General features: G+C 42.5%; 1 protein-coding gene across 1 annotated transcript; it reads right to left on the reverse strand.

The window, feature by feature from the left end:
• Window positions 1-252: 252 nt before the first annotated feature.
• On the reverse strand, window positions 253-11,341 carry ALDH5A1 (aldehyde dehydrogenase 5 family member A1). Its single transcript, XM_082285562.1, is given in 11 exon segments — window positions 253-3,078; window positions 3,234-3,292; window positions 4,032-4,201; window positions 5,513-5,671; window positions 6,974-7,117; window positions 7,979-8,122; window positions 8,561-8,677; window positions 8,813-8,983; window positions 10,591-10,674; window positions 10,818-11,170; window positions 11,173-11,341. Coding segments are annotated over 11 exon segments (1,761 nt in total). The 5' UTR covers window positions 11,327-11,341; the 3' UTR covers window positions 253-2,872.
• Between the last annotated feature and the right edge of the window lie 707 nt (window positions 11,342-12,048).

A 12,048-nucleotide genomic window follows, 5' to 3' on the forward strand; every position in this document is an offset into this window, starting at 1 on the left:
ATACGAAATGACTGATGGCATATTACTATGCCCAGGTAGTCTCATCTATTTGATTTAGATTCAAGGGACTGTAATTGGGGGTACCAAAATCTTACACTGTATGAACATGTGGATGCAAAGAAGTGTTGTCTTTTCCGGTGATAAAGCTGTCAGAACAAAATTGTCTGTGCAAATCTGAAAGACTGAACTTAATGTGGCTGCTGTCAATTTGTCAATTCAGCATTGAGTAAGGTAATAAACCACAAAATCTGGTGGTTTCACAGAAGTGATTTATTAACTGAAAACATTTTTTCACCACAGTTTTAATATCCAGAAATTGCTAAACTATCACAAGTGCAATCAACACAACTGAGGTGTGAGAATTCAAGTACATCTTTTGTTGAAGAATCACAGCTTTTGCTATGAAGACAACTTTGATTATTCTGTGCTTAACTGATGTAGACTTTACTGACATGAGGATATTATGCTGGAATCCAACCACAGTCCAATCTAGACAAAGGTATTTTTAAAATTTCTTACAAACATTATCTTTAATTATTGTTTGTGCTTGTTATCAGGCATAGTAAAAGGTATTACTTGCTAAAAAAAAGTAAACACTCATTAAAAGTGCTGAAAAAAGAGTAAACACTCAAATAAGTGCTATTCTCAGACATGACATTACGATTTTAAATGTACCAATGCATCAGATCAGTAACTTTGCAGTGAAGAGAGTAAGGGTTAAAGAATTTATCCTCCAAAGGCACTGTCCCGAGAAGCACACTCACATTAAATACTGCACTGTCATACAGCTGTAAATAAGATTTTAATTTTGACCTTATACTGCAGTTCACAGGCAGACATAATTGAAGTCTGCAATTTCAAGGGCAGATATTCTACCTGTGTGCAATACCTGTAACTATGCCTGCATCACTGTGTTGTGGGACCCAGGAACCAAGGCATGACCTTCTTTTACCAAATTATTTTTTCAAATTAATACTAAACACATTGGTAGCCAAGGCTGGCAAACAGCTTCCTCCCACAACACTGTATTCCCCAAATTCAGGCAGCCTGTATGCTCAGTAGTGTAATCTTAGAAGTCGGCTACAGGAAAGTTTCTTGTAACTAGTGTACAAATAGGCCATCCTTTTTGTTTTCTTGACAACAAGCATAGATAACAGTACAAAGTCCTCACCCTCACAACTGTGTGGGTTTGGTGCACTAGGAATTACTGAAAGGGCAGTAAATGCCCTTTGGTTGGCGTGATGCACAGAGTACTGACAGATAGTGTGCTCCAGACCCACCTGGTCTCAACTGCTACATAAATACAACCATAAAAAAATATTTAAAAATAAGAAGTAGCAGTCAATGCTACTTGATGTGCGCTTTAAAAAAATCCCTGTGAAACTCGGTTCCAGCTTGCTTTCCCTCCTTCCCCAAGTCTTGTGTTATCTGGTACCTCTTTGCCTGATGGTATAAAATATTTTAAAATATTTCATTTCATAGGGTACATTCATTACTTCAATGGAAGAAGGGCTCCACTGCCTTCTTTTACTTATTTTTGTAATGAATACAAGAAACAAAATTTATTCCACTTAACCTCTGCAGCACTGATTTATTTGCCAAATTAACATTGCACATTTTTTAAAGTGCTTTGTTTGACTTGCCACTAAAATAATGTTTAAACAACATTGCTTATTTCATAATAAGGAAGCCTTACATCATCTTTTGAAGATGACAGAATAGTGAGGTGATGTGTCAAAGTCTCACCTCTAACCACCACTATTTAATCTTTATTATGTCACAAATTAGCCATGTTCAAAGGTTGTTAAACCTTCCTCCCTAATGGACATTCACGTGCGTAACCACAAATCCAATTCAAGACACAAAGCCCACAGGGATGGATATCTGCTCCTATTCTTTGAAGGGGATGAGTAATGTTCCTTTAGACACTGAGCAATATTTACATTAGGGACTGAACTTCTACCCAAGGAGAGTCATGGTCTTTTCATGAAAGGGAGAGCGTTTATCTTTATCATCATGTCACCACTTGTGGTTTCTTCACATAGCCCTTCTAGTCTTCCCTTAAAATTCTGCAAGTTATTCCTGTAAGTATCCCATCTTCCTCCTGCTTCTCAGCAATTCTTAGTCCTGGACTGTCCTGTTCCCAGGACTGCTGGGGCTAACAGGCATCAAACAAGGGCCGTATTTCATCCTAGGCATGCAAGCTGTTAGGCACAAATAACACCTCTTTGCTCAAAAACCTAAAGCTGAACAGGCAGCGGCCCTGCAGTCAGCATCAACAGTGCTGAAAAAGCTGTTTGCCTATGTGGATGCCTAGACAGAGCTCAAAACAATTCCTCACCTTTTGTAAGCAGCAGATTCTCCCATAATTAAAAAAAAACCAAAAAACCAAACATGCTTGCTTCTAAAGAAGGTCATGTAAGTACTTGAGAAAGTGTATTTACACAAAATTCTGCAGGGAGCCTGCCATCCCAAAGCCTCCCATATCCACACTGAAACACTAAAGGTAGTAAAAAATGGTGGTCTAGTTTCCCCTTGCTACTGGTTATAATCTGTTTTCATTAGGCACAAGTCTCCAAGTTCTCCCAGTTACACAGGGATAATTCAAGAATAATAAATGTACATCCCTACTCATTACTAAAAATAATGGGCATTGTGATCACATTCCTGAAAAATTGGATGTATACACAAAGACCATGTAAAAACATTTGGCAGCACAGAATACTGTAGATATCTCTATACACACACAGGACAGGGTTGATTAGTTCTAAAGAAGGTAGAAGTTGCATTCATATGTATTTCTGGCTCAAGAAGCTTATTAAAACTACAGCATTCTTCCTCAAATTGTTGGGATTGTGCTGTCTGAAGGCTTTTATAATCCTCCAAAGCAGACATACTTTATTTCTAAGTATTCATCGATGCCATATTTTGAACCTTCTCGCCCTAAGCCAGACTCCTTCACCCCACCAAAAGGGCACTCCACTGACGAGATTATGCCTTCATTAACACCAACCATTCCAACTTCTAGCTGTTCTGCAACTCTCCAGATCTGAGCTGGATCTTGGGAGTAGAAATATCCTGTCGTGCAGACACAGAGATACAGGAATGAAAATCAGTAAGAACAATTGCAGACGACTGTGAAAAAGAGACATACTGACATTCAAAATCATCATCCCGTAACACTAAAGCTCACAAAACCACAGAAATACACTTAATCTGACAGAGAGGCATACCTGCTAAACCCACATTAGCTGCATTTGCTATAGCAACAGCTTCTGCTTCAGTCTCAAATCTGCAATAGAAAGAGCAAAAATAAAAATGAGGTCTGCAGTTCACCTACTGTCTTGCTGATTTACTGACAAGAAGCAGTCTTATCAGGAATTAAAATGTCAATTTATTTTTCCCAAAAGTGTACATTAAAAACCTAATTTAACTTGCATTTTGAAATGCTGAAATGTCTACCTCTTCTCGTAATTGAAACTGCAGTTAAGTAGTTGAGATTGCCTTTATCCTCCCTAGGCAGCTGGATGGTAACCAAACCATTTACTTCACATGGGTTAGCCTACCTATTTCCCCAACTACACAGCACTCTCAGTGCTGAGAGGTAACTGTATGTTCTTCTATCACATCCAATTGCTCTGCACAAAGGCAGGGAAGGCTTTAAGGAGAACAGAGAGCTCCAAGTCATCCTCTGTCAGAAAAGCTTAGGACTGGCAAATCACATGACAAACTCAAAAGTCCTGTCTCCTATTTCGTACCACAGATCATGCAGCCAATGAAGGTTTTGCTGCTATCTAGCCTTGCTTAACTATTGAGACACTTTAATTTTCTAAAAGTTGCAGAGATGCTAAGATCAGGTCAAGAGAAAGAAACGGATGAACCACATATCCAGAGGATGTTTTCACATGTGTACCCGTTTTTTTAGAAGATTTGTGTGATCATACAAAAACAATTTTTGCAAACTCTGATTATTCAAAATAATCTTTCATTGTTTTTTTGTTAATTTTAATCTGTAAAATTAATAATCTTACTTGATAACTGGTGCTAAAGGGCCAAATGTCTCTTCTTGGGTGCAAAGCATTTTTGTTGTAACATTACTAAGTAATGTTGGCTCAAAGAAATTCTTCCCCAAGCTGTGTCGTTTCCCTCCAGTCACAATAGATGCTCCTTGAGAAACTGCATCCTTAATGTGTTTCTCTACCTGATATATGCATAACAAAAATCTTAAAGTCAGTATTTAAGAATGAGCAATAATACATTTCCTACTGAAGAAACAACACTCTTTAATATTAAAGAGAAAATTTTGAAGAGAGGTTTACACTTTGCAGAGGATCATTTGCAATATTATCTAACTTCTCTAATTCTTTTTTCTCTCAGTCTGACATAATTTCAGAGGAATAAATTATGAGTGTTGCCCCCAGCCTACTTTTCTGTAGAAATTAAAAGCCTACACCTAATGTGAGAAAAAGTCTTTGCAGGACTAAAAACTGAATCTTGTATCAGTGATTAAGCACTACGAAAACAGAAGTACATGACTGCCATGGAAAGAGAAACAACTATCAACGTGGAACCGGCAAGAACATTTCCCTACATCTACAATTCTATCTACCCCCTACATTTACAATTCATCTAAACACAACAAAGTAATAAGAAAACTAAAGTAGCAATCTCCACCTAGAATACTGTCCTTTGAAATTACAGGAATTATAGAAAGTGACTATATACAGTGTTTATTTATATATATAGTTGTATGTGATACACACACTACACTTTTGTGATACAAGAACGGAAGGCATGAAGGAAAGAAATTCAAGGACTGTATCCTTTGTCTCCCAAATAACTGAATGTTTTCCCATTCTTTTATAAAGAGAGAGAAGCTGGCAGCATTCATGTATAATGGCTTCAAACCAAGCCTGCATACAACTGAGCTGTAGTATCTTACAAAGTATGAGACACCTGACTTAATATTTAACCTTAGGAATGGTGAAGTATTATAGAAGATGTGATGTACTAGGACTTAAACAAAAAAAATTCTGGAGTTGCAGGTCATCCAAAACAGAAGAGTCACACCATGTATGTGAAGTTTCAAGTGATTACAACATCCAGAGTTCTGGTATTTTAACCCTGATTAATTATTCTCCCTAGCTTTTGCCAAGAACACTGTTCTTCAAAAGAAATTGTCAATCACAGTGCTTCAGAACTGCAGGATCACCACACAGCTCTCACAGTGTATCCAATTTCAGTGAATGGACTTGAGAACAGCTAGGGAGTAATCAGGAGGAATCAGCTTCTCCTGAAGGAGGCCTCTCTTTCCCTTAATGGAAACAGGGTGATGATGCATGAACTGTCCACATCTGTCTGTATGTACACATGGATTTGGTGGACAGAACACACTTCCAGCCACACTGCAAATATGTTCTAATAAAACAAGTGAAAAAAAGTGAAACACAAATGTATTTTATGGATCATAGAAAGAAAATTAGGATGTCAAAAATGAAATATTTATTTATACCTTCTCCACGGCTTTTTCATTTATTAGTGGTCCTTGGGTAGTTTTTGCATCAAATCCATTTCCAACATGCAGTTCTTTCTCTATAGCTTTAGCAAACTTTTCCACAAATTCATCATGAATTCCCTTTTGCACCAGGAAACGGTTTGTGCAAACACAGGTCTGACAACAAACAAGATAAGACAAAACCCCAGTGGTTTATGTTGTATTTAATCCATCCATTAATTCATTCTGGCCTTCATGCACAGAATTAGGTTACTGCACTGATGTCCCTTGCCTCTCCTCCCTCATCCTAAGCTGTTACCAACCTATGCCATATCTTTCAGCACCCCTTCCACTTTAGAAATACAACTTCAACAAGCTGTCAGTGGATGTGTGAAATACGTCACACTGCAAAGTTGCTTATGCTGGGGAAATGTTTTGTGAGTTTTGTGGACTCAGATACATGGATCAACCAAGGCCCAGAAGCTGCACAAAATACCTTCTAGACTGCAGAATGCTGGACTGAGCAGCAGAAACTCAGAACACACTTAGTGGTCTGGGGTCTTTTTTCTAACTCCTTTATTATTTGAGTTTGCTTTCTTCCTAAAAATTGTTTCTAAGTGCTTTCAATGGCCTATTTATTTTTGCTACCCCTTGCTCTTAACTGCATCCTATTTTGACTGCTACAGTATGTGAAAAGTAACAGCTACTTATCCTTCTCTACAGCAGCAGAGGTGCCTTTAATGCTAGATCTTGTCCAGTCTGGGTCTGATCCCTTAGTGGTCCTTGTCCACTTTTGTTTCGTCTCTTTCTTCCCAATATTAGTCATGTCGTCTTCTCATGTTATTCAAGCAAAGTTTCCCCCATCGAATGACTGCCCAAACCCACTGAAAATTTGGTGCTTCTCAAAAGCTGGAGTTCATCAACTTCATGTTCACATGTACCTGTAAGGCTGGAACAGTCTCCACACAGCCCTTCTCAGCTGACTGTTCTTCTGGAAAGTGATTCTCTTAAAATATTTTGACTCTAAGTGAAATACACTTGAAGCAATGCACACTTGAATCTTGTCTATCAATTTTTTAAAGCTATTCATTGTGGAAAAAGCTATCTGTGAGTGTCTTAACAGACTGAAGCAAGATGGTGTCTTTCACAGCTCTAGTTCTCCAATTTAATGTTAACAAAGCATATGACAAAATGCCTTATCACTTCTCAAGCTCTTGCAAGGAGTCCTAGAGAACATCATCTTCTCTAACAGTGATGCTACTGACTGCCATGTATGTTGTGAAAATACATGGGATTTTAGTGTTGCTATTTAGACTTGCTGGTAACTGCCTTTAGGTGCCCAGAGCCATGTGTGACTGCAGCACTTTTCACAGTGAAGTGTTCTATGCTTTCCTTTTACATAAAATAGCTTATTTACAGCCTAAACTTTATGTACAGCTCTTCATTGTCTAGAAACATGGACAAGAAGATTATTCTCACCTGTCCTGAGTTTCTATACTTAGAAGCAAGGGCTCCTGTGACAGCCCGGTCCACATTGGCACTGTCAAACACGATAAAAGGAGCATGTCCTCCAAGCTCCATGGAAACTCTCTTCACAGTGCCAGCTGCATGTTTCAGCAAGATCTGTAGGCAACAGAGGAGACAAAGACATCTGTACCTATAACAGATGTGAACAGTGGAATCACAGATGAAAGGCAGTGAAAAATTACTCTGGCAAGGAAATAATCTGCAGCTTCCCTATAACGCTAGACCATCTCCTATGACAAAAACAAATTTCCTCCGTTAAAATCTTTAAAGATGAGATTCTGGCCAATGACTAATGCAGAGAAAGATTTTGATCAACTTCAGGTCAGGTCAAGCTTTTATACACTAATATTGTTACTTTTTTTGTTTCCTTGTTCTATTCTTTTTGATAATAAAATCTTGGCTAACCTTAAGTTTTCAAGATCTGACAGAATTTGGTATTATGATTTGCCTTGATACCAGTCTTTTTCTTCATTCTGCATACAGCCATCCCAGAGAATTCTGTCATTTTGTAGCCACACTGCAGTTTTAGTGATTCAATTATAGATGGCAACAAGACTGCTTATTGACTAAGGTTGATAGCAGAGATTCTAGGAACTTGTTTCTCTAATCCTTTCTCTCAACTGCTGAAGCCATTTTTGAATGGTACCTTTGAAACTCAGTTTCAGTGTTCTTATTAGCATGTTGTCACCTTACGATATAAACCAAGAACACCTTGTACAGAACTGTTCACATCATAGTTTAATAAAGGGCAGTTATCAAGAAGTTGCAGACAGGCATCCTTCTGTGAGTACTGATGCTAAAACATACAAGCAGTATCTCAAGAGGTACACAATTATTTGGACAATCTGTATACAGTAGCCAGAAAAGAAGGCACTGTATAAAGGCACACACTTTCTCCCTACCTTTCTAGCATAACCACAGTAATAATCTTCAAGGATATTCTGTCCCCATATGTACCTTTCCTGTTGCTGTAGAGCCAGTAAAAGATATTTTGGATACCAATGGATCAGTGCATAGAACTTCCCCTACAGCTGCTGTCTGTTGTCTGGAACAGGGAACAACATTATACACTCCTGCTGGGATTCCAGCCTGGTTTGCAAGCTGCAACAAAAAGAAAAACAGAATTTGCATTATTAGTGCATTTTGTAAGAGGAATAGTCCCTTAATGATTGTTCACTGTTTTGAAGAAAACCATCTGTAAGTCAACAGAAGCCAAAAGGGCTCAGCACAACTAGGAACAGGTGCCACAGGTGCGTCAGAGAGCAGCTTTGCTCCAGTTCAAGCTGTCTGTTCAAAAGAACCAAATTACAGATATAAGGATATTTTGTGTATCAAAATGGTCCGATCCATTTTGAAGCTCTAGACCACATTAGAGGCAATTTACAAAGATTCTCACTGAACTAAAACACCTGCATGTAGTCAGACAGTTCGTCCTATCTTCACATATGAAGCTGGCCAGAGCTACCTTCCAAGCCCATCTGACTCCCTGTTTACAGTGTCAGTCCATTGCTGAGGTAAAGCTTAGCACTGAAAGCTCACCTCCCCAAGAGCTAATGCTGATAAAGGTGTGTCCTCTGCAGGTTTCACTACCACTGTACAGCCAGCTGCCAGAGCTGCACCAACCTTCCGGGTAATCATAGCGCTGGGAAAATTCCACTAGGAAGAGAAAAAATAGTACAATCAAAGTTGGGAAAATTTTGCCTCCTGTTTTTGCAGAAAATAAATGACATTTTGAGCTGTGGGCTGAGCTGAAAACCTCCACGTGGCTCAGAAGAGTTCAGCTATGCTTACTGGGGTTATAATGGCTGCCACTCCTACTGGCTGCTTCAGCACCAGGACTCTTCTGTCTTTCGCAGATGCTGGAATAACATCACCATAAATCCGTCGAGCCTCCTCCGCAAACCACTCCAGAAATGAGGCTGAATATACGATTTCACCCTGTGCTTCTTTCAGAGGCTTCCCCTTTGATTAAATCAGATTGAAGATACATTGTAAGCAGCAAACAGAAGCAATATAAACAAATTCAAGTAATTTTGGAGTTTCTCTTCTTTTCAGAGTACTTTATGATCCCCTCCCTATGACATACACTGCAATCTCCAAAAAGGTCTCTATGATTGCAGCAGCAATAGTTGTGTGGATTCAATATACCATCACTGTATAGTCAATATTTTGTATGCTGTGCCTCGATTCATACCTGCCCAGGACAAGCAAATGTAGTATGCATTTATTTACAAACTCTGAATTAGATGCTATTACCACTCTGAAGAAAAACCCGAATCATGGCAAAACAGTTACAAGTTTATGCCAGGGTCATTTGCTTTTTTTGGGGGGAGTATTGCTTTTGTGATAGATAAATGTTATAATATTGGCTTTCTGCAAATGTTAAAATGAATGATGTTAAAGTAGCTTTGTTGTAAGTAGACGCTATATGTATAATGTTAAAGTAGCTTTGTCGTAAAGAGGTAGTTTTGTAACAATAACTAATGCCTTTATTTCTGTCATTAACTAAACTTAGACATAATAGTGAAATAGCTAATATAGTTATGCTTGTGGTAATTGAACTGTCTTCTTGGTTGGATAGCATCCAACCAACATGTGTTGAAGACCCCTGCTATTGACATACCAACTATCAGCAACTACCATCTGCAGAAACCATGGACCAAAGCCCACTCTGAGGGTGATGATAAAAACTGACTAAAACCACAGCCAAGAAATGTGCCTGCTCTAAAAAGGCAGATCCAAGGAGGACCCATGCTGAACAGTTCCTGGAACATGTGAACTAGTTTAAGGAAAAGTCTGAATATGCATAATTGATTTTGAATTTTGAATTGATTTTGAACTAGGCTGATGCAATAGGACAGGTATGTAAAGGATGTCTCCAAAATAACGGGTGTGCTCTCAGCTGAGTGCCAAAGCACCCGGCACAGTGAATTTTGCTTTATTATCTTTGTCTTATTGTCCTTCATTAAACTTTTAAATCCTAACAGGAGAGTGAACCTCATTTTTCACACTTTGGACTATCCCCAGGTCTGATCCCGTGGACTGAATGACCAATAGCAGCTGTGACACCACAGAGGAGCTGCTGAAGTATCTTCCAGCAAGGTTTTATCCCAAAGGACACCAGTTTGTGAGCTCCCAGACTATGCAATGATACAGACCAAAGCAGACTATGTGAATCCAACTTGCAGACTTACATGAATTTTCTTAGTCACAAATATTTCTGCCATGAGGACCATGGTTTAGGTGGATGTATGCTTTTGCATGCCATGAAGCACAACATGAGTCTGGTTTCCCCTGGTTAGGTGTTACCGTCATCAAACCAACGCACTTTATGTATGTCCGGTAGAAGAATGTTTGAAACGTCATCCAGTGACCTAGCAGAGCAATGTGAGTGCACAGTATGCCCGAAGTTATTTAAAAGGACACGGTGGCTAACTGGTTAAGTACGCAGGGAGTGTTGACGAGTGTCAGTTTTATTTGATTGTCACTGTTCGCCTGCGTGTGTTGGGCTTCCCAGCGGGAGTGCCAGCACAGGGCAGTGCCCGTGCCCACCCCGCCGCCCTACTCACGTTCTCGGCCGTGATGATCCGCGCCAGCTCCTCCTTGTTCTCCATCATCAGCTCGTACCATCGGCGGAGCCGCGCGCTCCTCTCCTGGGAAGAAGGAGAGACAAGGCTGCCGTGGCCGCCGCCCGCAGGGACGGGGAAGCGAGGCCCCGGGAGACCCGACCCGACCGGACCGGACCGGAGCGGAGCGCCCCGGGGCCCCCTCGCCGCCACCTCCCGCGGCCGCTTACCTTGGCGGGGAGGCGGCTCCAGGCGGCGCCGGCTTCGTGCGCGGCCCGCACGGCCGCCCGCGCCTCGGCCGCCCCGCAGTCGGACACCCGGCCCAGCTCCTCGCCGCTGGCCGGGTCCTGCACGGGGAACGCGGCGGCCGTCTCCACCCATCGGCCGCCCACCAGGCCGCCCCGGCGCACCAGGGCGGCGGACAGGGCCCGGCTGGCGGCCCGCACCGGCCCCGGGGCGAGCGGCGCGGGGCGCAGCAGGAGGCGGCGGCGGGCGGCGGCGGCGCCCCGCGGCAGGAGGGTGGCCATGGCCGCGCTCTGGCGACAGGCGGCGGCCCCGGCACGGCCCCGGCACGGCCCCGGCACGGCCCGCCCGCGCCGACCCGGAGGAGGAGCTGCCGAGGGGCCGTGCTAGAAGCGGCGTCTCGGCGGGGCACGGCGGCGGCGGGTGGCACCCGGCCAGGGGTGGGAGCGTAGCGGGGGGAGTGGGGGCGGGAGAGGCCTTCGGCTTCCCGGAGCATCGTTTCCCACGCCCCATAGAGGCCCCCGCTTCTTAGGGAGAGGGGAGGCTTAGAGTCATAGAATATCCTGTATTTGAAGGAACCCACAGGGATCATTGAAGTCCAACTCCTGGCCCTGCAAAGGACACCCCAAGAGTCACACCATGTCCCTGAGGGTGTAGTCCAAATGCTTTCTGGAAGAACCTTTCCCTAACACCCAACCCAAACCTCTCCTGACACAGCTTCACTGGTCAGTCACCACAGAGAAGAGATCAGTCCCTGCCCCTCCTTTTCCCTTCGTGAGGAAGTTGTAGACTGATAAGGTCTCGAGGCACAACAGGCTAAGTTGTGCTTTACTGCAGGAGCACTGGCCCATGGGAGCCCGTGGGCCACTGTCAGTGGCCCGTGGGCCACTGACAGCTGGTCAGTCTCTGGTACAAAATGCGAAGCCCTGCCCAGTGCTACCATCTCGCTGGGGACTGGTGCGGCTGTGCCACATGCATGCCGGGTGGCTGGGAAACGCAGGGTGCCCAGCCCCTGAAGCCAGATGCTCATAGCAGTACACTTGGCAGGAGTACTTCCGTGAGTCCCCCGCATACCAGCTGGGCTTTCAACACAGATCATAAGACCCAGACTTCAGTGTGCAATGTCCTATCAGCTCACCAAAGGCTATGAATTTGTATTACCTGCAACTCAGGAGCTAGTGTCTTTCTATTAATACTGCTTTGGCAATTGGCTTTAAT

The sequence above is a fragment of the Coloeus monedula genome (assembly GCF_965178545.1).
Source record: "Coloeus monedula genome assembly, chromosome: 1".
NCBI classification, from domain to species: Eukaryota; Metazoa; Chordata; class Aves; order Passeriformes; family Corvidae; genus Coloeus; species Coloeus monedula.